General features: G+C 50.8%; 1 protein-coding gene across 2 annotated transcripts; it reads right to left on the bottom strand.

Annotated features, from left to right (window-relative positions):
• Positions 1–903: 903 nt before the first annotated feature.
• On the bottom strand, positions 904–27,761 carry KCNG2 (potassium voltage-gated channel modifier subfamily G member 2). 2 transcript variants are annotated; one of them, XR_012945288.1, is made up of 4 exons: positions 26,659–27,761; positions 21,081–22,011; positions 14,236–17,121; positions 904–1,593 (listed from the first exon to the last, which is right to left on the bottom strand). XR_012945288.1 is itself a non-coding variant. In XM_032960723.2 (3 exons), the coding sequence occupies exons 2-3, from the start codon at positions 21,903–21,905 to the stop codon at positions 16,408–16,410; spliced, it is 1,539 nt and encodes a 512-aa protein (XP_032816614.2). In that variant the 5' UTR covers positions 21,906–22,011; positions 26,659–27,761; the 3' UTR covers positions 13,020–16,407. The 2 variants fall into 2 exon arrangements, 1 of the variants encoding a protein (XP_032816614.2); XM_032960723.2 differs by lacking the exon at positions 904–1,593 and having other exon boundaries at positions 13,020–17,121.

The following is a 27,761-nucleotide window of genomic DNA, read 5'->3' as shown; positions in this document are numbered from 1 at the left end:
GAATGAACATTTATTCTTCGCAGGACGTGACACCAGCAACACAATTGGAATTTAATTGGGTTGGGGGGGGGATGAAAATATTGTGTAACACGGCAGTTTAAATTAGTAACAGTCTAATTTTGTAGCCATGTTTTGCATGCAAATTGCATTATCCTTTGCCGAAGGTCGTTCCGGTAAAGTTTTGAGTTAAGACTGGCAAGCGTGTGAACCTGTAGTGACAGGCACGTCATTTACATTGGAGCTTTAACACGAGTTTTAATTAAGGAAACCTTCAACGTTATTTTGTCATCGATGTTAGCACATTGCAGCTGTTACGGTAACCGGTTTCGTGCAGCATCTGAGCAGTCGGTGACTTCATCAGATTCACGTCAACAACGTCTCTCCCCCCCCCCCCCATCATTTACCGATGTCACGAATGTTTTAGAGGTACAACGGTCTCGTCGATTCAACCGATCAACGCTTTCGCTCGCGGTGCGTGCATCTAACCGCGTGTTAGAATCACATAACTGTACCTGCAGCCACTCGAGGCACTGCAATGTCAACATTTTTTACCTTTTTAAAAAACTGAATCGTGGCTGGTGGGGGACGGTGAGGTGGGGTGGGGGACAAAGTAACTCTCTGACCCGCCCCTACTGGACATCTGTGAAAAAGAGCTTCAGAGCTCATCGAATTCCCCCAGTCTAATTGAAGATTCTGATTCTAAATAAAAATTCCGCAAGCGTTACAGATCTACGAATAATATATCGGGAAATGCATCGGGCAACTTTGCAAACTTAACCCGTTCGCCCAATTGATACCGCAGTGATGCAACAGGAATGACCATGGGCTCGTTGGGAAGCGTCGAAGCAACCTACACCTTGGCTCAGTGTGATATCATACCCAGAGTCAAAACACCAACCCAAATTAATTCGTAGTCAGTTTATTTTGGGTTAGGTACAATGTCAAGTCTCTGATGTGGGCAAATATGCCAATTCATTTGTTTTTCAACGAGCGAGCAGATTTTTACATTTTATACAACTTTTTGCGGGAGGTCACATCCTGGCATTATCTTCTTCATCATCCGCACCTCCGATTGGCACGGTTGGCTACGTACGGTGCGAAAGAAGCTCCACATAATCAGCTCCTTGCGAGAGAGCTCAGCTTTTGTTAACACCGAATAATCACGGTTGAAATCTCCGGCGAAACCTTGTTAAAAAATGTCAACATTTTGCTCGCTCCGGTTTTTCTGAATACCCAAAACGATTGGGGCATATTTGCCCGTGACGTTACAGCTTGATTTCTGATTTGCTCTGTCGGGTGGTGGAGGGTCATCGTTCGTTTCTCAGTCCGCTTGTCCTGGTGAGGGTCGCGGCAGTAGCATGTAGAGCAGTGGCGGTCCACACCTCCAAAGTCCCGCCCCAGTGTCCTTGGCCTGCCCCAGGCTCTTCGCCCAGTGGGACGTTGCTGCTGCCCGGTAGAGTCCCAGGTGGAGTCTACTCGGAGGAGTCTTCCTTACCGGGTGCACGAGCCACCTCGACTGGCTCCTCTCGATTCGGAGGAGCAGCGCCTCGACTCTTGAGGCTCTCCCGGATCACCCAGCTCGGTTGTGACAACCTACGTATACAATTAACCAAACCAAATTTATTGGTATGAATTCACAAAAGTAAATTTTCAGCGTTGGCCGTGCTGGCGATGGTGCCCAGGCACAACTTGCAGACTCACCGCACTCGTCATTAACACCGCCTCATGACGGAACAATATACGATGGACTGACGTTTCAGGCAGTTGGGCATTCTTCAAAGGAGAGGGCAGAGCAACCACTTTCAAGAAAACGGGGACATTTTAAAGAAACTTGACCAAAGGACAGTTTTGCATTTACTTATGAGCAGTTCTCTCCTAATGGGCATTTATTGTCAGATAAGCCCGTATAGACGACGTATAGACGACGCTACTGGTTAGGGGTGCGCTGCGTGGCTGTCTGATGTGTGTGTACAACACGATGCCCAACTCGTGTACGGTTTGGACACGAGATGCGTCACCCCCCCCCATCACCAAAAAAACCCCATCAGAAAGCCAATAAACCCTTACAAAGTCAAATATACAGGGTGCAATTTTGATTTAAAGCTTTCGTGACTGCAGTAATTCATATTCTTAGTTCTTTCGGTAAAGTCATGTTGAAGGGAAACAATAAAATAATAAAATATATATAAAACAATAAAAATTCTCACGACGTTTCGACCATAACACAAACGGTCGTCATCAGGTGTGTCGGTTTGCATAAATTTATTTTTAAACGGTGTATTTATTTATAAAAACACGTTAGCGCCACGCGCAGCGATTTGACAGTTTATTTAGGACGAGTCCATCTATGTTCTGAAAAGAGGAGGGGGGAGACGAAAAATTTAATGTATGCTGTCTGAAAGCCACTGTAAGCGTGAACAATCAATTAAGACCTGAAATGGTTTATCAAATCTTTCCAATGATTGCTAAGCCATAATCCATCTTCTCGGTTGAAATTGTCTCTGTGCTTGTATATGTGGATAGCCTCATGAACGAATCTCTCATGGTAGCCAGATGGCTTACAAAGAACCTCTGTCTTGGAAAAGTCAATGTCATGTGAGCCTACTGAATTATAACAATGATCTGCCACGGCCGAGGTGTTGGTCCTACCGTGTTTAAGGTCTGCTTTGTGTTCACGAATGCGGTCCGAGACATGGCGTTTGGTTTCTCCAATGTAACTACTACCACAGAGGCAACTTAGTTTGTAGACACCAGGGTATTGTATGTCCGGAATCACATCTTTTACAGACGGAACCAGATCACGGATTTTATGTAATGTGTTGAAACGGACCTGGATCTTGTGTTTATTCAAGATTTTGGAGATCTTTTTTATGATCCCCGCAATGTAGGGTAAAGTGATGGTTTTGAAAGGCTCCTCAAGAGGGTCCTTCTTAATGGTTTGAGTGATAGCTTTGCAGATTGTATAGTCGGAGTAACCATTAGCCTTAAAAGCTTGGTGTACGTGCTTGAGTTCACTGCGTATGTGTTCCTGGTCGGATATGCATTGGGCTCTATGATAGTCTTGATGAGAGAATTCTTCTGTGATGGATGGTGGTGGGAATCCGGTTTCAGATAAGCATCCGTATGGGTAGCTTTCCTGCAGACAGAGTGGCTCATTGAACCATCAGGTCTCTTTTTAATTAGGACATCCAAAAAAGGTAGCTTGCCATCTTTTTCGACTTCCATGGTAAATCTGATGGCTGGGTGTATGGAATTGATGTGGTCGAAGAATTGGTCTAGAGCAGGCCGGCCATGTGGCCAGATGACAAAAGTGTCATCCACGTACCTCTTCCATAAGGTTGGGCGCAGAGTGGCAGTCTGGATGGCGTCAGTCTCAAATTTCTCCATGAAAATGTTAGCTATAACCGGAGATAGGGGGGAGCCCATTGGGGTGCCCTCAGTTTGTTTGTAGAAAGTTCCATTCCAAGTGAAGTATGTATTGGTTAAACAGTGTCTCACCAGGGGGGGTACCTCAGTGTTTAGTCCTTGATGAACCAAGTCTTCAATGATTGCGATGGGGTCAGGTACAGGAACCTTGGTGAATAAGGAAACTACATCAAAACTGACAAGCAGGTCGTCTGGGGACAGGGAAATACCCTTGATTGTCGATACCAGGTGAGTAGAATTTTGTACCGCAGAGGTGGTTTTTCCAGTGAAAGGACGCAGGATTTCAGACAAAAAACGAGCCAGTTTGTAGGTGGGGGAGTTGATAGTGGAGACGATGGGACAAAGGGGTGTATCTACTTTATGTATTTTTGGTAAGCCATATAATCTTGGTGGCCTGGCAGCAGAAGGTTTCAACGAAAACTGTTTAGATTGATCAATTAATGCGGTTGAATCAGAAATTATTTTGTTGGTTTGTGTGACGAGGCTGTTGGTGGGATCTCTTTTTATTTTTGTATAACTACCATCGTCGAGTAATTATTTAATTTTGTTGTATTCTATTTTATCCATGATGACAGTAGCATTGCCCTTGTCAGCTGAGAGGACTACAATATCATCCCTCTTTTTTAATTTATATAATTCAAAACGCTCATCTTTGCTGAGGTTGCTAGCTGGCATCTTAGCGTTTTTGAGGGTTGCAGCGATTTCAGATCTTGCTACGTCTGCAGCGATGTGACCCAGGCCCCTGATAAATAAATACACCGTTTAAAAATAAATAAATGTATGCAAACCGACACACCTGATGACGACCGTTTGTGTTATGATCGAAACGTCGTGAGAATTTTTATTGTTTTATATATATTTTATTATTTTATTGTTTCCCTTCAACGTGACATTACCGAAAGAACTAAGCTTATATACAGGGTGCTTCAAAAAAATGTTCACACTTCGGATAATTTGAAACAATGCCCCAACAATGTGCTCTCGGGGCTCTGGACACCACCTGGAGAAGATTCCAGGCCACGTTTTGACAATGACGGCGAACAAGTGGAGACTTTGACTTTCTGAAGCTATTAATATTCATTTGTTATCATGTTACAGTATAGTATTATCCGTTATTTTCCCATTCAAAACGATAGTCCCATGTAAGTGTTAACATTTTTTTTAAGCGCCCTGTATATATCCATCAACCCATTGAAATTAAAAGTAACGTCCACAGTTATGCCTAACGATATGTTGAAAAGGGCGACGCCGCGCCTAACCGCAAATCGTTAACTTTGTTTTTACGACGTTGTTCTTGCGGATTACTTGAACACCATCGGTAGCTGGCGTCTCTCCCTCCCAACACATGCGTGCAGCCCTCCTGCTCACTTGCCAAGGCTTAGCCCCGGGTCCATGCAGGTGACAAACAATGGTGGTGGTGGTGGTGGCTGCCGCTGCTGCTGCTGCTGTGACTGCGCAAATGGCATTCGTGCATATGCGATGTGTGTGTGTGTATGCAATAGCTTTCCATCCCGTGAGAGTTCATGTAATGCCATCTGAGAACAAATTAAACGTGGACGTGACTTTCAGCCGAGCTAAAACCTGATCAATTCACGATGTGCATGACATGGAGAGTTTTATCGGCAAAATACAAACGCACATATCTGTTAATATGTGCCGTTTGACATAATCTATTAAGGTCGACACGACAAAACCATGCCTGGCCGCCTTTGTCTCCTCAGCGTTGATGTTCACACTGCACCATGCACTTATTTAAGGCTGAGTCGGCCTCGAGGAAGCCCAGATACCGTTCCAGATATTCGCCACTGATGTTGACCAACACCTTCGTCAACACCACCACCATCACCATCGTCACCACGGCCCTAGTTTAATGAGCGGGGCAAGTGAAGGGGCTCATGATTATTCCTGGCTTGTTTGAGGTCCTCTGGAGGTGGCGGGGAGGAGTGGTGCGCTGTGGCTGAAGTATTTATTCGCCTGATGACGGACGTTTGTGTTGCGTCCGGAACGTCGTGATCTAATAGTTTTCTACCGACGTGACTTCACCGAAAGACCCAAAAAGTATGGATTCCTGCAGTCACGAAAGCTTCAAATCAAGATTTTTATGGGAAATTTGCCGCCGTTGCGTCCCCTGGTGGGCGAGTGAGCCCGAGTTCGTTTGTATGTCGGGATCGGCGTGAAAAGAATGCCGAGCTAATGACAACCAACACGGCACTCAGACTGGTCAGCGCAAGGCACCAACAATCCCGCGGTGCCCGGGAGATGGCAGTAGAGCCATGGATTATTGAATCCTTGTGTGTGGGGTATATACCTCCTCGTGTGCTTTCTCCGTGTACACTCCTGTTTCCTCCCGTGCAAACAAAAAAAAACATTGAATGGAATGGACCAAGCGGCTCCGGAGGACGAGGTGCTGGAGGAGGTCACGGGACAGTCCCAGCAGGTTCCATGGGTTGAATGCTGTGCCAGGCTAGGTGCAGGAGGAGGAAGTCACGGGACAGTCCCAGCAGGTGCCATGGGTTGACTGCTGTGCCAGGCTAGGTGCAGGAGGAGGAAGTCACGGGACAGACCCAGCAGGTTCCATGGGTTGACTGCTGTGCCAGGCTAGGTGCAGGAGGAGGAAGTCACGGGACAGTCCCAGCAGGTTCCATGGGTTGACTGCTGTGCCAGGCTAGGTGCACGAGGAGGAAGTCACGGGACAGACCCAGCAGGTTCCATGGGTTGACTGCTGTGCCAGGCTAGGTGCAGGAGGAGGAGGTCACGGGACAGACCCAGCAGGTGCTATGGGTTGACTCCTGTGCCGGCTAGGTGCAGGAGGACGTCATGGGACAGAACCCAGCAGGTGCCGTGGGTTGACTGCTGTGCCAGGCTAGGTGCAGGAGGAGGTCACGGGACAGACCCAGCAGGTGCCATGGGTTGACTGCTGTGCCAGGCTAGGTGCAGGAGGAGGAAGTCACGGGACAGACCCAGCAGGTTCCATGGGTTGACTGCTGTGCCAGGCTAGGTGCAGGAGGAGGAAGTCACGGGACAGACCCAGCAATTTCCATGGGTTGACTGCTGTGCCAGGCTAGGTGCGGGAGGAGGAAGTCACGGGACAGACCCAGCAGGTTCCATGGGTTGACTGCTGTGCCAGGCTAGGTGCAGGAGGGGGTGCGGGTATAACAGTTGTTGTAGGCTTGGGATGCTAGGTGGCAGGGAGACGGCAGTGTAGCGATGGACTATTGGATATAATTCCGCGGAGATGTGTTCTTCGCTCACGCATGGCGCTGGGCGGTTTGCTGCTTTTCTTGTTGTGTTACTACGAATGGTCCCATTTCCTCCCGCTCATTAAATTTTCAATTGCCAATTACCTGCCGACCGTACGGATCGGAACGAAGAACGGGCGACGTTTGACAAAGCAGAGAAGCGTGGCTGTTGAAGTGCACGCTTTAGGATTACACTGATCGTGGGAGCCCCCGTGGGTCGGAGGAGAATTTGCGCGAGCTTAAGACAACAACAACAACAAAACAAACCGCACGCACGCAACAGTGGTGCCAGTGAAGACACCGCGGGTTGGGTTTGGCTGTGCACGCCGATGACGGCCCCCGTCGTCCAGAGCTTGGGGACACGGCCAAGCAAAGTCGGGGAGTCGAGGAGGGGGTGGGTGAGTTGGTGTGAAGAGTGTTGTTGTGTTACCATGCAGCAGGAAAGTCACTTCACTCTACGATGCAATTTGCCGCGTGAATGGTGACCGTTGTGGACAAGAAAGAAGAGTTTCTCTCGTAATCTCCCAAAAAGCAAACGGACCGCCACTCGCATTAGCGAAACCGCACACGTTTATAACGTGTTTATAACGTGTTTATAACGCGTTTATAACGCGTTTATAACGTGTTTATAACGCGTTTATAACGCGTTTATAACGTGTTTATAACGCGTTTATAACGCGTTTATAACGTGTTTATAACGCGTTTATAACGCGTTTATAAAGCGTTTATAACGTGTTTATAACACGTTTATAACATGTTTATAACGCATTGATAACACGTTTATAACGCGTTTATCACGCATTCATAACACATTTATAACACGTTATGAACGCGTTTATAACACGTTATAACACGTTTATAACGTTTACAACACGTTATAAACGCGTTATGAATGCGTGATAAACGCGTTATAAACGTGTTATAAACGCGTTATGAATGCGTTATTGTTTTATATTTTTATTATTTTATTGTTTCCCTTCTACGTGACTTTACCGAAAGAGCCAAGAATACGTTTATAACGTGTTTATAACACGCGCCCGTCAACTTCGGTTCTTGTCTCCGGGTTAACGTGAAACATCTTGGTGAACAAGCAATAGGCAATGGTGCAGGAGGTGTTAAGATGTTCTAACACCAAATAGGCACACCTATTGGCAAGGCATCAAGTTAGCATTAACCACACATGCTTGTCGCTTAGCACAGGCTGGCTACGTACGGTGCAAAATAAGTTCAACACACAAAACAGGCAAACTCACGTGGTTTGTCATTAAAACGGATTGGCCTACACCAGAGACATCCTCGATGGCATTGTCTCGCCAGTGTCTGTCAGGGCTTGCCGCATGTTGTAGGTGTGGGGCCTGCAAGGTGTTGGCAGGAGTGCTGAGAGTATCTCCCTCGTACGCGTCGAGGGGATTTCTCTGGGTGCTCCGATTTCCTGCCACACGAAGCGAGACGCTCGTTTATGGAAACGGCCAAAGAGCCCAATGCGGAATCCTCCTTCTCAACAATAGTCCCGAGACCTCCTCCTGGTTAATGAGATTGCGTTATTATTAATTCTGTTGACAATTGGCACCGCAAGCCAGCATTCCCATCAGTGCTCATTTGCGCAATCGCGACGTTTTCTGTTATAAATCCCTTTAATAGTTCACAAAGGAGGCTACACTGGTGCTCTGGACACACGTATTGCGTAATGTTCAATTATCATCACCCAGGAACAGGGCCCCGTTTGTTTAGAATGAGGACGCTGTCCAGTTATTATTTTTATGACTCTGATTCAGGAGTGTCCTGCCAGGTGTTCACAGGGAGGTGGGAGTCAGTGATCGCTGTGTAATATTCCAACCGAGTAAGTCATTTGCGGGATTATTGTTTCTCTTCCCAACCGTGTACACATCGGCAATCAGTGGCCCCCTTTTGCAAATAATGTCACGGGATCTTTTCACGCACACTGTAAAGCAGACGGCGCGAGAGTATTTGTTGTTGTTGTTGTTTACGTTCAAATGCACCCGCAGTGTTAATCATGGCGGCCGCTGGATTCCAACCGCGAACCTCTGCTACACGGGGGAACGTGCTACCATTGTGGGGGGGGGGGGGGCATCACCACCCTCTGGGCAACCCAGCAGTGTGTCGCTTAATCTGTTTCACTCTGTCGGTGAGATTCAGAGGAGGTGCCGACACTTATCCATGTTTTTTGTCTTTCTCTAAGACATGCTGCTGGGTAATACTGGCCTCGCAGTGGGGGCAGCGGCGGTGGTGCGGCCCCTTTGCGCGCTGCGCTGTTAATCTGGCCACCTGAGTTCAAGTCCCGGTCACGGCTTTCCATCAGTGGCGAGCGGCAACTGATCCGGTCCTGGTCTACACCTCCCCAACCACCACCACCACCACCTAACTTCACCAATACGCACTGACCAGCGTGGTGAAGTAAAGTTAAACGGTCCCCATGACTGACCTGGCGTGGGAAGGCCCTCGTCCAGAATGAAGAAGGCAGGACCGTGTTGGTGAAGCGGGCGGGGAAATTCCCGAGTATTGGAAATTGGACACGGGGCAGTGTTATCTGAAAACGAGAGGTATTTTTGTTTGTTTGTTGCTGCTATGATAAAGGGCCATTTTCCGAAATGTTGCCCATTATATAATGTTCCTTTTAAGGGCAGTGTTATTGACGACGGGTTCAGTTGCGTTTGTTTGTCCTCGTGCACCGCTGCCTACGCAGCAAATAAACTGAGTTGTGTTGAACGAGGGCTGTCCCGGCCAAACCAGCACGTGTGGTTTTGGCATGTGTGTTGCTATGTTTAATTTTTTGGTTTTAATATGTCATAATTTTAATTTTAAAAAGGTATTTCACATATCCTCAATTATCGATAAGATATTAAATGAATTAATTGGTACGTGCATAATTGTTGACCACACATTCAATATTTTTTAAAAAAAAATTATTTAAACTATTACGATTGTTGCACATTTTAAATAACTAATAATGGGGACACGTGAACTCAGCACGTATTTAGGTCTGATAGTGAGGCGTGTGAGGGCGTATATACATACAAGACAAAGATCCCCCGTGTCGCCTTAGCAGACTGTTGGGGCAAGTGCTGTTAGCGAGCACCTATTAAGGCCGACATGGGACTCGAGGAGGTGGGTGGCCAACACCACGGCTGGTCGCTTTTGTCTCCGCAGTGCTGATATTTAATACACCGCAGCAGTTGCCAATTTAAGGCCGAGTCGACCTAGGTGAGGCTCAGGACCAGTTCACGGAATTCGTCACAGTCGTCGGCACACACTGACACATGGACACATGGACACGTTGACGCAGCGGGTGTTGAACGGCGCTCGCGGGCAGTTAACGCGTTACGACACAGGCTTTGATTTATTTATCGTCCGAAAACGGAGTGCGAGGCATTGGGCTTCAAAAAAAAACTCCAGGCGGACCACATCGAGAGCGAAGGCACTGAACTAACCCAGCAGCGCGAGCCACCGCCCTCCTTACCCAAGGAAGCGTCGATTTGGTGATGAGAGGTAATCAGCCAAGTCTATCACGCGTTTAACTGCCGATGGGTCATCGGGGGCCTCTGGAACGGTACACTACTATAGTGCAGCATCTGGCAAAGGGATCTGATTCGCTGTTAAATGTTTAATGCCAATGCGTGCCGGTGTTTGGCCGACGTATTGTGACGCGTCAATGTAGTCGACACGCGCGAATCCGTGTTGTGACAAGTCGGGCAGCCGCTTAATAGCTGCTCTATGTGCGTTAATCCCCGTTTGAAAGCACGCACCTACAACGATTTCACAGGACGCTCTTCTCCGCTGTAGGTGCCGGTGTCTAACGAGGATTTTACCATTCACGTTTTTGTTCGGGGGGGGTGGGGGGTGGGTGAAGCGGAGGGGGGGGGGTCGCCGGGGGAGGGTGACTGGCCAGGTACAGCATACCCCTCTGACTATCAAAACAACTATTTACATGTTAGTTTAACACCTAGGCTTTCACGACCAATATTATCCATAATAGAGGGTTTTTGGGGTTAGAGCGTGTAAATATGTGTCGTTAGACCCGCCACCACCCGACACAACCAATTAGTAAGGTTTGTCACGTAAACAGAATGTGCCAATTCCTTACTAGTACAACACACCAGAGTAAAGCCACAACATTTACAATTCGAGTACGACGTTTCGCCAGTAATTACAATTAGTGTGGAGAAATCCTAAGAACGAAACAGGAGGATTTCCCCACAAATCTTGCTGTTACCTGATAATGCTGGTTGTAATTACTGGTGAAACGTCGTACTCGAAATGTAAATGTAGTAGATTTACTCTCCAACACACCAGTGTGCTGTACAGTAAGGAATTGGCATGTTCTGTTTACATGACAGACCTTACTATTTGGCTGTGTCAGGTGGTGACGGGTTTAACGACACATTAATATTTACGAAATCTAACCAAGTAAAAAAAAAACTCATGGATTTTTTTTTATGTTACCAGGTAAGACCCACTGAGCAATATAGCTCTTTTTGAGAAGCGACCTTGCTATCACAAATGAAAGCTCAACGAAGTGGATTGACATCACGTGGAACTGTATGGCAGTCAAATACTGGAAACGAATGATTCTAAATGTGGATCGGGGAAAAAACCGGAGGAACCCGGAGAGAAATCCGCGGGACCACGAGCAGAGAGACACCGCAAACTCCAAATATACAGGCGTCAGGGTCGGGATCGAAACCCAATGACTCCTGTGTGCCAGGTATCCGAGGCTGAGCTCCGGAAAAAGGCTTTGCCTTTGAGGTGTCCGGGGAACGAGGGATCAGGGGTAGCCCTTAAATATTCCGTGAGAAATCAAGCACAGGTCGCATCACGTGGCTTTCGTGTTGGCGGAGTGGTGGGGCAGCGGTACGCGCACTGTACTATGAACCCGTTCGATCCGAGTTCGATTTACGGCCGCTGCTAACATCGATTTGTGAAACCAGTCCTGGGACATCGTCACTTCACCAACCCGCACTGACTAGGGGGGAGGTCAAACGACCGCCACGATCGATCCGGAGCAGCTGGAGGCCTTCATTCAGCATTGGAATGGCAGAGGGCTCTATATTATTATTATTGTGATTTATTTGTACAAGCGAGCAGCTATTGGTTGTGGTGTTGGCATCGTCAAATCAGTCGATTAGTTTAGGTGCAATACCTTACAAAAGTCTTCAACAGTGATATCTTCACTTAAATCTTTCGTGAATGCAGGAATTAATATTGTTTGGGTCTTTCGGTAAAGTCACGTAAAGAAAATAACAAAAAAACTACCGTGGTAGTTTCAACCGTGGTTTCCCAAATGCCATTTCTCACTGAACGTGCCCGATGATTGCTAAACATCAGTCTCAGGTGGTAAAATCCGCGCCGTCTACGCCACGTGGGACGTGCACGCGTGATTTATATCTTAATTTTAACCAAGACAATCCGCTTAACAATCATCAGGCGCGTGCAGCGCGCAATTGACTACTTAATTTGCGCTTCAAAGGAGGTCAATTGGTAAACTTGTAAAGATGTATGGAGGTGGCCTAGGCCTGGTTGGCACCCGAAGTCAAGCACTTGGGGAGGCGAGGATGTTCCTCGTGAGAGATTTGTGCGACTGGGCGTGGAGATGTCCAGCACATGGCCGAACAGCAAGTGGGTGAGTTCCCATCCATGGCGACCTTTTGAATCTCTCTCCGGGTAACCGCCGGGTTCCTCTCGCAACGCAACCGGCAAACGCCACTCGTTAGACACACGCCAAAAAAAAGCAATTGGAGGAAGAACGGTGTGCAATGATCCGCGGGGAAAAAAATAATAAAATATTTGGATTCGCGGAGTAATATTGTGGTGAAGCTTGAACAGCGGCGACTGTTACCCCCTTGCTCAAGTTTGTCTCGGCCGACTTGTTAGCCACCCCCCCCCCCCTTGCACGACCCAACAATGGTTTTGAGAATTAAATGCTACGAATAACGAACCCTCGATATTTTCTACCAATGGTCTACTTTGTGAGGGATCTTAACTAGCTAAGTAACTAATTTCAGCGGACGCTCCATGCGCTTGACGCGATTTGTTCGCGCTCGCTGGTCAACCGCTTTGTTTGCACTCACTGAGTTTATGAGAGGTCTTTTGCATCGTTATAAATGACCAAATTTGATGTGTATAATATCGTAGTTATTTCACATCGGCAGATTCGTACAACGCGATTATTCACCGTATGACGACCATCACGTACCGATATGATTTCACACGTTTTTCATCCACCTCACGTGACCCACTCCCGGACATTGCCACGCGCACCCCCCACCCCCCACAAGGGGTCCGCGCGTACCACCCCCACCCCCCCCCCCCCCCCCCCCCGGTTGAGAGCCACTTAGATGGAGCACATCGCCATCGTTTCAGAGTGGCAAGAGGCAACTTTCTTTTTAGCGCTTTTTTTATTCACTGGCGAGAGTCACGCCTGGGGGAGGGGGGAGGAGGGGGGTGAGACGACATTGTCCGCTCTCGACCCCGATGTCATTTGCTGCCCGCACCTTCTCCAGGCGGATCCGCAGCAGCCGCCGAAGCTTCGAGTTCAACGCAAAGTCGCGTGCCTGGGTTTAGCCACACTTTGTGTACGCATCGATTGTCGATGTGTCGTTAAACCCGCCACCACCCGACACAGCCAATTAGTGAGGGTTGGTCACGTAGACAAAACGTGCCAATTCGTTACTAGTACAGCACACCGGTTCTGCATTGGAGAGTGAACCCACATGTCAATTGTAGACGTTGTGGGTTTGTAGATGTTGTGGGTTTACTCTCCAACACACCGGTGTGCTGAACTAGTAACGAATTGGCACGTTTTGTTCAGTTTAACACGAAGTAGGCTTTCGCGACCAATATCATCCATAATACAGGTTGTGTGGGTTAGATCGCGCAAATATATAAATCTGTCGTTACACCCGCCACCATCCGACACAGCCAGTTAGTAAGGTTCTGTTCACGTGACAAACCTACCTAATTGGCTGTGTCGGGTGGTGGCAAGTTTAACGACACAACATTTATATATTTACGCGATATAACCCAAAAGCCTCTTATGGATAATATTGGTCATAAAAGCCTCCATATTAACCCATGAATAATTATCATCATTTTCCTTTGCCTTCCGCGAATTAAATCTCACTTTGCATAAATAGTATTATCATAATAATTATCATCGTTCAATGTCCATTGTTGTCACTCAATGATGGTCAGTGATTCAATGAAACATCATTATCATGCCTGCAGGTATTATTATTATTACGTGCATCGTTATTAGTATCATATAATCAATCATACTCATCATCATCCAATCAACCATCAGCATCCTCCAATCAACCATCGTCATCATGCAATCCATCATCATCACCATCATCAATCGTCGTCGCCACCAGCATGCCTGCATGCATTGTGCGCAGCGAACACGCCGAGCAAGACGACATTGCCTCCAACAGTTGACGATTCGCACTCGGCTCCTTGCATTCATATTCACTCGGTGCGCTCCCTGCATTCACTAATAGCGCATATATTGAAGGCGAGAAGCGCCGCGTTATTAAACGCCTTGTGCTACACTCACCATCATCCCACGAAACGCGCGCGTGGTTTGGTGTACAGCTCGTAAAGACTTCACGTGCGAAGTCTTCATGTGTCCCAAGTGTTCGCCGTGCCTGGATCCTCCATCGCCATTTCGTGTTTAACCGGTTAACAGTTGCGAGCCGCATAAGGTTCTGCAATCGACGATCGAACGACTTGAACGGACGGAGTGTTGTTGAGAACCGTAGGCCGCTGGCAAAGCACACAGTGTCTGCATAATACAGGTTCGTTTTTTAGGGTTAGATCGCGTAAATATATGAATGTGTCGTTAAACCCGCCACCACCCGACACAGCCAATTAGTAAAGGTTGTCACAAAACTGGCCGTCGCCTGATGAAGCTAGTTGTAATTACTGGCGAAACGTCGTACTCAGATTGTTGTGGCTCGGCTCTCCAACACACCGGTGTGCTCTACTCGTGACGAAATGTTCTGTTTACGTAACAAACCTTACTAATTGGCTATGTCGGGTGGTGGCGGATTTAACGACACATTTATATTTTTACGCGATTTAACCCTAAAAAAACCTGTATTATGGATGCTATTGGTCGCGAAAGCCTGCTACGTGTTAAACACAGGTCTCCGTTGGAAAGGTCTTGCTTTTGAAAAGATCTTTCTGCCACGTAGAAGGGCCATTGAGCACAGCGCTACCGAGGGTATACAAGATCCCCTATTTAGGGCACAGGGTTACTGGCGAGAGTGTTGAGTGTTTTCCATGTGGTGACGATGTCACCACAACTTTGCTTCTAAAAGCCTTGCTCCGAAGACTGCAGCGCTCTCTTGCGTACGGACACCCTGTTGCGGTGCTGCATGCTGCAAGGGAGAAGCCAAGAGGTGCAGCGTACTTTGCTGCGTAGACACAGCAGCGCAGGTCTCGTCATGCGGACATCCTTTGTAAACATCCAGTCATCAAATCAAAGCTGCCTCTTCTGTTCACGAATATAACGAATGTTTATGACATCGTCACCACAAGCGGCTGTTTTCAATACTCTGTCGACGATCACAAATTACGCGTGAATTTCAATACGGTCTGTGCCCTTAAAATGTCTCTGAATGTTTGTGTCCGTGGGAACGAGGCATGTAACAGGTTAAACACGCCGTCTTCCTCGTCATCACTTTCAATTACCAGACATGGCCTGCAGGTCCGGCTATGACGACATCCCCTGGATGCCTTACAACCCATCCCAGCTTCATCTTCTCCTTGCCTCATGGCACCTCCCTTGCCACTACCAAAATATAAGAATAGGTTTTACCCTTTCTGGCAATAAAACAGGTTTTGTGTTAAGATGTTAAAACACCAAACTGAAACCTTTTGCAAGGAATCATGTGTGCATCAACCACACACACATGTGGTGAACATGCAAACAAAACACATTGCTCTGGCAGTATATGCATTATATTCTTGGTTCTTTCGGTAAAGTCGCGTAGAAGGGAAACAATACAATAATAAAAATATAAAACAGGAAAATTCTCACGACGTTTCGACTGCAACACAAGCAATGATGATGATGATTGCTTGTGTGGCAGTCGAAACGTCGTGAGAATTTTATTTTTTTATATTTTTATTATTTAATTGTTTCCCTTATACGTGACTTTACCGAAAGAACCAAGAATATGAATCCCTGCAGTCACGAAAGCTTTAAATCAGTATATGATGCATTGTCTTTGAAACTGATTGGTCCACACCAGAGACGGCTTTCTTGAAAGCCTCGTCTCAAACGGTGTTAGACCAGAGGACGCCAAAAGGCGAACAGCACAAAGACAATGCCACTATCAGGGCATTGAGTGGTCGGCGTGAGCAGCTACTGTACATCATGGGACCTCCCTTGCCAGTATCAAAATATACGGTTTCAGTTTCTCCATGCCTCCTCCATCTCTGTCATGTCATCACTTATCTAGGGCCCCGTTATCGCACCTTAACCATGCGTCTACAGCCATCTTTCCCTCCCTCCCCAAACTCACGGGACCACCTTGGTTCAGTCGGCTCACGCGACCCTTCCACTTCTTCGTCTTGGCCGCCGGCCGTGCCTCTGAGCAGCCCTCCGCTTCTCCCTCAGCCACGCGGGGACCACTCTCTTCTGGACGCAAACGCGTAATCGGTGTTCTGCCATTCAGGAATGTCGTCAAAATCGTCGTCAACAGTCCCACCCCATGGTTTATCACGAGCTGTCGCTGCCGCGCGCCTTCACGTGAAACCTGCGTCCGCCCCTCCTCGTCGCCTGCTGCTGCTGCTCCTTGAGCTCGACGTAGGAGCGCGAGAAGGTGTGGAAGATGGAGGTGACGGGAAAGGCCATGAGCAGAATTCCGCTGAGGATGCTGCTCAGAGCCACCACCTGCCCGGGCACGCTGTGCGGCACCACGTCCCCGTAGCCCACCGTGGTCATGGAGATGATGGCCCACCAGTAGGTTGCTGGCACGCTCGAGAAGCTCTCCCTGTTGCCCATCTCGCTCTCGACGAGGTGCTCGAGCGGCGCGAAGAGGGCCATGGCCACGCACAGGAAGAGCACGAGGAGGCCGAACTCGCGGGTGCAGCGGCGGACGGTGAGGCCCAGAGACTGGAGGCCGAGCGAGTGTCGCGCCAGGCGCATCACGTAGAGGATGCGCAGCGCGCGCAGCACCCTGAGCACGAGGCCGACCTTCTCCAGGTAGCTGCTGCCGCCCGCCGCTTTGTCCTTGGGGTCCGAGAGAGAGTCGACGAGCAACGTGACGTAGTAGGGCAGGATGGCGATCATGTCGATGACGTTGAGCGGGGTGCGCATGAAGCGGCACTTGCTCCGCGCCTGCACGAAGCGCAGCGCGAACTCCAGCGAGAACCACGCCACGCACACGCTCTCCACGACGAAGATGTCGCGGCACTTCTGAGAGCACTCGCCCTGCGAGGGCGCGGAGGTGGTGCAGAGAGGGAGAGAGAGCGAGTGAGAAAGAGAGACGCCAGCAACACAGACGCACTGATCAAGGTGTTTGGGTGAGCGGCATGTTTGTTGTTGCACGTTGGGTTTCTTTGTACAATGCGTTGTTATATTGTGCTGTTGTGGCCCGGGCTTCATTTCTTACTCATTTATATGACGGCCGGCCGCTGGCAGACTGAAGTGGGCATGTGACCAGTACCCACAGCCGGAACGCAGGGTAGCAGCACCTGATGTGGTGTGCCGGGTACGGGAATTATTTCTGCCAGTCGCCGACCTTAACAGACCCGGCTGAAATCAACCCCCGTCTGGTTCTGCGTGTGGCCCAAATCGTGTCAGATCCTGGACACTAAAGCGGGAGGGGGACGGGTTTGAGTGTGGCTAGTGAGAAATAACCAACGGGTACAGAGTGTGGCGGATAGTGCTTGGATGCAGGATGAGCGCCTTGCACAAAGACCGCTTGCCATCGGTGTGGGCAGATCGAGTGTCGACTTCTCAACAGCGGCGGAATCCAGCGGAAGGTAGCGATGTCAGCGTGCGGTGCCATCAACGGCACTGGCCCTACAATAAATACGACATCTCTCGATCGCCTCCCAATTTAGTTGTTGTTGGGATGATTGTGCACACGGGCGAGCTTTGAATCTATTCGCGCAATGGGCAACGTGCAGCAATGACAATTGGCGATGACACTGACACCAGCGCCCCGTGACAAGGGCACACGATTGACGGACCCTCAAGGGGTTACGCGAGTCCATAGCGCTAAGGAGCGCAGCCCTACCGACACACTTGTTAATGAAGTGTAAGCACACACACACACACGCAGCGCACACAGCTACAGTTACACACCACCCACGAACAACGGCGTAACAGATCCCCCCCCCCCCCCCGTGTAGCCTTTATGGACTGTCGAGGCAAGTACCGTTTGTTAACGAGCGCTTATAAAGACTGGCACGCGAAACTCCAGGGGTAGGCTCGACACACCGCCAATGCCACGCTTGGTCGCCTTTGTCTCCCCCGGTGCTGACATTCCGCGCCAACTCGTACGGATTACCCCGTATTCTCGCACGGGGAAAATTGAGTTGTCAGGTCCATACGGCGTACAGACGTTTCAATACGGGCAAAAAAAGGCGTATATTTGTTTGTGTTTATCACTTGTGATGGGACTTTGTAGGATGAACGTTCAGATTTTTAAGGGGCACAGGGTGACTGAATTGGTCTGTAATATGGTAGGCACTGATAAGAGGTTGATATGTATGTGCTGATGCTTACACACCGCAGCAGTTAATAATTATTTGTGGCTGAGTCGATCGAAGGGAGGCTCAGCACGCGTTCAGATGTTCACCACTGCCATTAGCCTTGAGCGAAAATTCAGCGTGGGGTCGCCGGTGATCGTTGCTCAGCGGGCTAAACACAGCGCTACCCCAGTGGGCTAACCACAGCGCTACTCCAGTGGGCTAACCACAGCGCTACCGAGTGGGCTAACCACAGCGCTACCGAGTGGGCTAACCACAGCGCTACCCCAGTGGGCTAACCACAGCGCTAGCGCACCCCACTAAGCTCTCGCTGATACTCTCACGCAACAGCCACCATGGCGACGTCACCACGGCGCTTGTGCCAGGCTAGGTGCACTGTGAGGTCACGTGAAGTGTCGAATATTCGCTGGCGGGAGATCACGGGACAGACCCAGGTGCCACGGGTTGACTGGCTAAGTTGAGTGGCAGATGCACCATATGCGCTCCCCACTATTCCAAATTGCGTTTTATTCACCAGGCTCTCCGCTCGTTGTTGTGAGTGTTCCTCCTCTGCCCTCCGTAATTGGAGAGTGACTGCCTCCAACTGCCCAGCAGCGTCCTTTTTGAGCCTCCCCTACAGAGGCCGATCTTGACACCGGTGGTACCGGTTATCAGCATGTCTAACTAGCTCCACTTCCTCCTGTACCACATCAGTCAATTTCTTCTCTAGACCATGTCGCGCCCGTTTAGCTGCCTCTCTCTGGCCAAACAAGCTGCTTGGGCATGCGGGGCTACATGACACAGCCAACGCTGCCTCGCCTGTCGTAAGAGCTCACAGATAGGAATGTGTCCAGAGCGTTCAAGGATCTGTGAGTTCCTCTCACAATCCATTCTGGTTAAACCCATGCAGGATTGATTGTCGGCTGGCTTGCTTAAACGTATCAAGCCAGTGCAGATGTAACTTTAACGCGATCTATGTTTTGCAAGCACGAAGAAGAGAGACTGCAACTGTGACCACGAAAACTCCGAGCTTCACGTGGGGCAATATGCCAGAAAACTTCCACACAGCGTTACACATCTCAACATAGCTATACCAAATAAATGAAACTGAAACATATTAAACCGCTCAATCGATTCAGAGTGAGATCTCTGCTCCGATACCGGAGCTTGTCAGAAGCAAACTGTCCCGGTACCTGGAGGAGAGGGTGCAGTCTTGGATGACATTAAATCAAACACCCAGGCAGGTGCTTTGTTTTGGTGGGACCGATGGGAAGGCTGTACTTCTTAGTGGCACGCGTCAGGTTCTAAAGAAGTCTCCAACTCTTTCTCAGAGTGAGCAGCAATTACGAGATCATCGGCATACACGACAAGGTTGACCAGTAGGACGACATTCCTTGATCGCACCAGGGCATCGATCAGACTCCCAATGTATCTGTACCAGATGGAAATTCCTCTGGTGCAGCCATGCAAAAGTTTCACAAACTACTTGGTGGCAATATTCGTTAGATTGTGTCGTGGCCAGAGGACATCCCCGTTGCACCGTAAAGCGAATGGTTCTGACTCCCGGATACGCAGCTTTACCCGGGGCCTGTCTGCCATCATTGAGGTCTTTAAAAATTGTGAGCAGAGAGTCAGGGATCCCGGAAGCACAAAGAATAATTCAAAGCCCTGGCATATTTATGGTACCATAGGCCATGACCAGGTTAATACATCGGAGAAGTAGGTTTGTTTCTCTCACACATATTTTCATATTCTAAGATACAGATACAAAGCGTATTCGGGGAGTTGCTGTGAGCGAGCAAAGGCCGGTACGGCACAGGACGGGGTGAGTGGGACCAGCACCACGCCCTGCTGCCTTTGTCTCCCTAGTGGCGATGAGTACACACCGCACCAGATAATCATTTGAGGCTGAGTCGACCTAGGGGAGGCCCAGAAATGGTTCAGATAATCGTCACTGGTGTTGGTGGCCGTGAGCTGCAATCGAACCCGGGTCGCCGGGTTCGTAGCGCAGTGCGCTAATCGCACATCCCATTAGCAAGGTTGGCTACGTGCGGTGCGAAAGAAGTTCACCGTGAGTACATAGAAAAGCAGCAGCAACAACGCTAAGCTTTCCCCACTAAGTAGCAGTCACGACGGCGCTTGTTCCAGACTCGGTGCGCTTTGCAGGTCAACACGGCACGGGGCGGGGTGGTGTCGATTGGCTGACTGAGATTATCACACAAGAACATCCAGGATGGGCTTGAGCAGACCGTTTGAGTAAGTTGTTCTTAGAGGTTCTGAAGCGTTTGCCGAGTCCATCACGCCAGGAAAGACAAATCGACACACGTTTTCATCAAGCGTTGAACAAAGACAAAGATCCCCCGTATAACCTTAACAGACTGTTGGAGCAAGTGCTGTTAGCGAGCACCTATGAAAGCCCCACGGCACACGAGGGGGTGGGTGGCCAGCACCACGCCCGGCCGCCTTTGTCTCCCCTGTGGAGAGGTTTACACATCGCATCAGGTACTCATTTGAGGTTGAGTCGACCTAGGGGATGCCCATAACCGGTTCAGATAATTGTGACTGGTGTGTTGGCCGTGAGCGGGAATGGATCTCGTGCCGTCGGGTTCGTAGCACGCAGGGCGCTACCGCTCCGCCGCGCACACGCGCACGAGCACGCGCACGAGCACGTACGAGCACGCGCGCGGGTCACACCTTCTCCTCCCTGAGCTCGGGCATGGTCCCCACGCACAGGCTCACGGCCGTGATGGTCACAAAGGCCACGGAGATGCAGGCGAACGCCTTCCCCGCAGGTCCCGAGCTCGGGTTCTCCACCATGTCCCGTAGGTGGCCCATCGCGCGCACGCAGCGCGTGGGCCGGCCCAGCTTCATCCCCTCGGCGTCATCCGCCCCGAAGACGTCGTCGTCACCGACATCACGGACGCCGTCGCCGTTCATCTCGGCGCCGGCAGCGGCGGCGGCGGCCTCGTCAGCGTCACCGCCGATGCCGTCTTGGTCGTCGTACTGCTGCTGCTGCTGCATCTCGCCGTCCTTCTGCAGGATGCGGCTCAGGCAGCAGAGCTCCAAATTGTTCTCCTCCACGCCCCAGTAACTGAGCTCCTCCCGGAACGACAGCACGCACACGCCGCCGAGTATCCGCAGTTTGCCCGCGCGCAGGAAGGTCATGATGGCCCTGAAGGCGCCGGGGTTTCGGTCGAAGAAGAACTCGTTGAGCGATACGTCGTAGTCGTCGCACAGCGCCAGGATGTCCTCGCGATTGCTGCACGCTCGCAGCCTGCCCAGGCGGGTCAGGGGGAACCTCTCGAGATCGGTCCACGCGAACGCGTAGCGCAGGCCTCCCACGTTCACCAGCAGGTCGGCGCGTCTCCTCGGCGCGAGCAGTCGGTAGTAGAGGCCCTTGGCCGGGCTGCTGTCCGCGTGGGACGCGCAGGGGCTCAGCGGGAAGTCGAGCGGAGACGGCGGGAGAGAGCCGATGGACGTGCGTGGGCGGCTCTCGCTCACGCCGGACAGAAGTGGCATCCTGGTGTCGGGGGTGGCCTTCGTGCTCGCCTCGTTCGCGGCTCCTCACGCCGAGGCCCCACGCGCTCGTTTGTTTGGCCGACGTGCGGAGGAGAAGGTGCGGCACCTGCGGCAACAGGAGACGCAGTCCACGCATCGGCATCGTCGTCGTCGTCATCGCAAGCAGCAGCAATAGAAGCAGCATCATGAGCAACAGCGGAACCATTGCATGTTATCATCAGCGGTTGCAGCGGCAGGCATCATCGTCCTTATCCATATCCCTGCAAGGTAGCCTATTGCGTGAATCATCATCCTCATCATAACTATATTCGAAACAAAGTTTTGCTGGCTGGTGAGCTGGAGGAGGTAGGGACGGACGGTCACGTCCCAAGGACGTGCGCGCGCTGTTCGTCATTATGATAATCATCATCATTCCTGAAGGTATTCACATTCACATGCTTCCAGGTATTATGTGCGTCATCATCGTCATCATCATGATCCAATCATCATCATAATTATTATTACCAGCATGCTTGAAGCTGACTGCATTGAATCGCAATTTGCATTTATACTGGAGGAATCCGATGAGCTATAAAGCTCTTTTTCTTTTTTACAGATGCCCATTGTGTTCAGCATCCGACTTGCAGAACGCAGCCGTCGCTCGCACGACGCTGCACCGAGTGACGCGCGTCCCACGCGGCTATCGGTTTTGGGGCCGTCCATAAATGACGTCACGCGATTTTGAACGATATTTGACCCCCTCTCCCTCGTCACACATCGTCACAAATGTCTGACCCCCCCCCCCCCCCCAGGTGCGTGACGTCATTTATGGGCGGCCCCTTTGCCAAGTGTCCACCCCGCGTGAGAATTGACGCGGCGCGGAGCCCCACGTGGGCCGCTTCCGTCATTCCGTGCGCGTAGGGGAAAAGCTGCCCGCGTGCGTCGATCACCGCGACCCGCAACACCGCAGCGGGCGAGGCCCGGCTGTTATCATGGGGCGCAGCCCTGCTCGCCGTCTCCACCTCGGCGCGTACTCTCGACCGCCGCAGTAAAGCAGAGACGTGACGGCTATGGCCGGAGGGGTGGGGGTGGGGGGGGCCGCCGTGCCAGAGTGGGGGCCCTGTGCCAGAGTGCCAAAGCGGAGACGCTGGGGCCGGGGGAGGGGAGGGGGGTGAGACCACAAATCGACTCGAGGCTCTTCCGCGCCGCTTTCGCACGCGACCACGGAGGAATACATCTTAATTGTTGATGCGCGCTTTAAGAACTCTCCTCTACCAAGACGTCTGGGTGCAGCGTGCAAGAGCAGGGCAATGTATCATCTTAGAGGGGCTCGCTGTCTCTCTGGGGAGTTGGCTCGAGTGGGAGAACCTTCCGCCAGCAGTGGCGGGAGAAAGCAATTGCGGGGCTGCGCCTTTAACTCTGAAGGCTTCCCTCTCGCCTTTGTTACGTAATTTCTCAGACGGAGTGCGCGGCGAAACCACTTGGGCACTGAGACCGGGTACCAAGACAAAGATCCCCCATATAGCTCTCGCAGACTTTTTGGGGAAAGTGCTGTACCTATGACTTGTGTATCACGTTGAGTTGTAGATGGTAGTGTGTGTATATATATATCAGGCTCACGGGTTGGGGAGCGGTAGCGCAGTGGTTATCGCAACGCGCTATGAACACCATCGGCACGAATTCAATTCCAGCTCACGGCCAACATCGCTGACAAATATCTGAGCCGATTCCTGGGCCTCCTCTAGGTAAACTCAGCCTCAAGTGAGTACAGTACCTGGTGCGTTGTGTAAACATCGCCATGAGAGAGACAAAGGCGGCCGGGTGTGTTGTTGGCCACCCATCCCCTCGTGTGCCTTGCGGGCCTTCATAGGAGCTCGCTAACAGCACTTGCCCCGACAGTCTGTTCAGGCTACACGGGGGATCTTTCTCTGTTGTCTTTACTGGACGAGAGACGCGCAGCCCTACGCAGAAGCGAAGGGTCTAGACTCGAACATCGGCAGTGAGCCGACAGCACGGACGGGGGGTGAGAGAGGTGGGATATTCTATATTTTTGGGGCAGCAGATGAGAAGGAACGACCTCCTATCGAGCCGAGGTATTTATAGCAGTGATGTCGCGTGGTTGGAATGGGCCCTGGGGCAATGAGTAGAATATCCCCCCCCCGCTCCAAGTTCAACATCCCCCCACCCTCCACTCCAGTTAGCCCGGCGACTGAGTGTCTCTGAATTGTGGGGCCCGGTGCAGTTGCACCGCCTGCACACTCGGGAGTTCTGCCACTTCTGAATAATCTCCTGCGTAAAATCTTGACTTAAAGCATTCGCGACTGCAGGAGATTATATTCTTGGGATTTTCGGTAAAGTGACGTAGATATGTTCAATGAAAATAACGAAAAAAAACGACGTTTCGATTGCAAAACAATCACTCGTCATCAGGAGAAGAAAACTAATTACGATTGCTTGTGTTGCGATAGAAACGTCGTAGTTTTTTTGTTATTTTTTATTATTATTTTCTTTGAACCTATCTACGTGACTTTACTGAAAGACCCAAGAATATAATTACCTGCGTAGTTTGTGCGGGGTGGGGGGGGGAGTGTAAGCGACGCCTTTGAAGGTCGTTAAGATACACGGAAGAGGCGGTGTGACCCAGCTATACGTCCGACCGTCTTTGTATCCCCCACTTCCAATGGTTACACTCCGCACCTGCAGTGCCAGTTACTTTAAGGCCCCGTCGCCCTAAGGGAGACGCAACCCGGTTTCAGATATCACTCGCCACCAATACACGCTCGCGCGCGTGTGTGTACCTTGTTTGCACATACTCCTGCACGCACACACACACGCGCATATATGTTATGAGCAAGCATATATTAAGGCCGATATGACACACAAAGGGAGTAAGTGACGACAATTACATACACCCGATCCGCCCGTGTCTCTCCAGCGCTGATGTCCATTTACGAATCGTTACCCAGTGCTCATTACGAACCGAGTGGACTGAGCGGAATGACAGAACAGGTTCAGATATCAGCTTCCACTGATATATGTGTGTGTGTGTGCATGCGCATTTTGCATGCATTATTTGTACACACAGAGATATGAGGATCTGCCGTGCAGGCTTTGCGAGGCTCTTGTTGGTTTGAGTGATGTTAGCGAGCAACACTTTAAGCGCCAGCAGGGCTAACGAAGTGGGTTACAATGGGTAGCCCAACAGCACCACGACAGTCCGCCTTTGCCCCCTTCGGTGGCGATTTCTGTTCGCGCACTGTAATAAGTAACTCTGCTCAGGCCGAGTACACCTAGCCGGGGGGCCAGGACACGCACGGAGAGCACTTTCCCACTCGCGTCGCATCCGCGGCCACGTCGATTCGATCGTCGCCCGATCGGCGGTGCGATGCGCTCCGCGTCCTGAACACGTGCGGCACGTGAACCCTCACGGAGCGCAGGGAGGTTCGTCACCGAGACGCGACTAATGCGAGGTCAAAGTTTGCCCTCCCCCCCCACCCTTACACCACCCTGGAACAGGCTGTTGGGGCTTGTCGGCGAGCACCTATTAAGGCGGACACGGCGCGCGAGGATGGAACCCTTCCCGGCCGCCTTTGTCTCTCGTGTGTCGATGTTTATACAAGGCACCAGGTTATCGAGGACCGGATCGGTGTACACTCGGCAGCGATGTTAACCACGTGGGGGGAATCGAACTTAGGCGACCGAGTTCTTTCTACAAACAAACAAAAACATCGCCTTACAACCTTTGATAAACTCTTGAGGCAAGAGTTGTGACGCAAGCGCCTCACGACACGGCGATCTTCGTGCATAAAGACAGAGAGATGCTCCGTGTAGCCCAGACTGTTGGGACAAGTGCCCTTAGCGAGCATCGCCTATGAAGGCCTCAGCGGCATACGAGGTGTGGGCGAGCACCACGTGCGGCCACCTTTGTCTCCCAAGCGGCGACGTTTTTTTTTTACACAGCGCACCAGGTACTCATTTGAGGCTGAGTCGACCTAGGCGAGGCCCATGACCGGTTCAGATAGATACTCGTTACCGTTGTTGGCCGTGAGCGGGAATCTAACCCTGGTCGCTGGGTTCGTCGTGAAGCGTAGCGCTAACCACTACACCACCGCTCCCCATCCTCAACACACACACGTCGAGAGGATTGTATATAACACCGTGGCCTGAAAGGACAAACGTATAATAGACGACGTTTCGGGCATTGATCCTTCTTCATATTACCATCGCCCGATACGTCGCCTATTTTAATGTAGTTTTGTTTTGAAGTCCGCGGTGGTTTTTTTGACACGGAACGCGTTGAGTTATTTCGTTTCGATTTGTGGTTGTGCATCACCGTCAACGCGGCAAGCAGATTCACCACGTAATGTTTAATTACCGGATTATAAGACGCACCTCCCTCACCCCCGCACTGACAAGCAGGCACAGCAACGCGAACACAACGGGCTCGCTGCGTGAGCGCATCGCAGCGCGGATGATGAACTTCAAAGTGCGCCGTCGAGTGAACAGCAGCAGCGCATCACGGAGTCATTTTAACCCGCCGCACGCCGAGCGAGCCACGCTCCCACTCCACCCACGCCTTCAACTTGAGAACGTTCACCTCCGCGACGCATTTGGGCTTTGATGATCCGCGGCGCATTCGCGCGAGCGACCCGGGACCGGCGGCCCCAATCGGATCGCGAGGCGCGGTGCAGAATCCGGGGCGAGCGCGCAGGGTTTTGTATTTATATTTTGTTTTATATTTTACGCACGACTTAAGGCGCTCGTCCGCCGTTACCTCGGAGGTCGCTTGACGGTAGATCTCATGTCCCTTGTCCCCGTGGTTGAGACAGCGGTCAGAAGTGACGGGTCGGATTCCCCACGTGCTGCTGCTGCTGCTGCTGCAAGTTGCTGCGAATGGTTGTGCTGTTGTTGCTGTTGCTGCTGCTGCTACCGATGATGATGATGACTACGATAATGGCTGATGGTGTTAAAAACACGACAGCTTAGCAACGGCGATATTTGCGCAACGCCAGCCGGAGCGAGCGAGCGAGCGAGCGAGCACTGCTCGGTCGCTTAGCGGTTTGTGTTGGAAATTGGCGCTCGCACGGCTGTTGGTGTAGAGGGGTGTAGCGCGCGGTAATGGACCGGGGAGGTGTTCGTGGGTGGGGGTGACGGTGCCGCCGTCACGTGGAAACCCGAGCGCTTCGTCGGAGCTCGCAAGTTGCAATTTTCTCCCACGAGTGCCGCTCGCCGTCAGGGTCACACACACACACGATGGTGTGGGCTGCGGAGTTGTGGTCGCGAGTAGTCCAATGCCGCCCGGCGCGTGGAAGTCTCCCGTGCGCAGTGCTTCATTCGAAGCCGAAGGAGTCTGGAACATCGTCACGGGGAATAATCCCGGATCGCCACATCCGGATTCGCTTCATTTTACCCCAAGTCTGCTCACACGAGCATACGAATATAGGGAATGATAATAACATAGGGTAATTGTGGATAGGTAAACCTTGTATGTACATATATGTTGAACTTCTTTCACGCCGTACGGAGCCAATTGGAGTTGCGGGGGAAGGGTAACAAACTAAACACAAAACGCAGTTCGAAAGAAACGAGTGTTCAATGTAAAGGCCACTGTCAATCCACTGCTAGCGGAAGGCCTCCCCGCGTGGTGAGAGTCATGGACGTTGTTTGACCATACTTCTCCACAATAGTCAGTGCGGGCTGGTGAAGGAGACACCCAACTTTGGGTCAAGGTATCACTCGCCACCGATGTTTAGCCATGGCTCGGAATCGAACTCTGGTGAATAGTTTAATAGCATAGTGCATGAACCACTGCGTCACCGCTCCCTCCCAAAAATATGCCTTTAAATACTTAGTAAAGCGACGATGATTGTCGATTAT

The sequence above is a fragment of the Petromyzon marinus genome, chromosome 25 (assembly GCF_048934315.1).
Source record: "Petromyzon marinus isolate PM22_M1 ecotype Great Lakes invasive population chromosome 25, UKy_Petmar_22M1.pri1.0, whole genome shotgun sequence".
NCBI lineage: Eukaryota > Metazoa > Chordata > Hyperoartia > Petromyzontiformes > Petromyzontidae > Petromyzon > Petromyzon marinus.
Note: the sequence above shows the minus strand (reverse complement) of the source record. Positions and strands in the feature narration are given on the sequence as shown.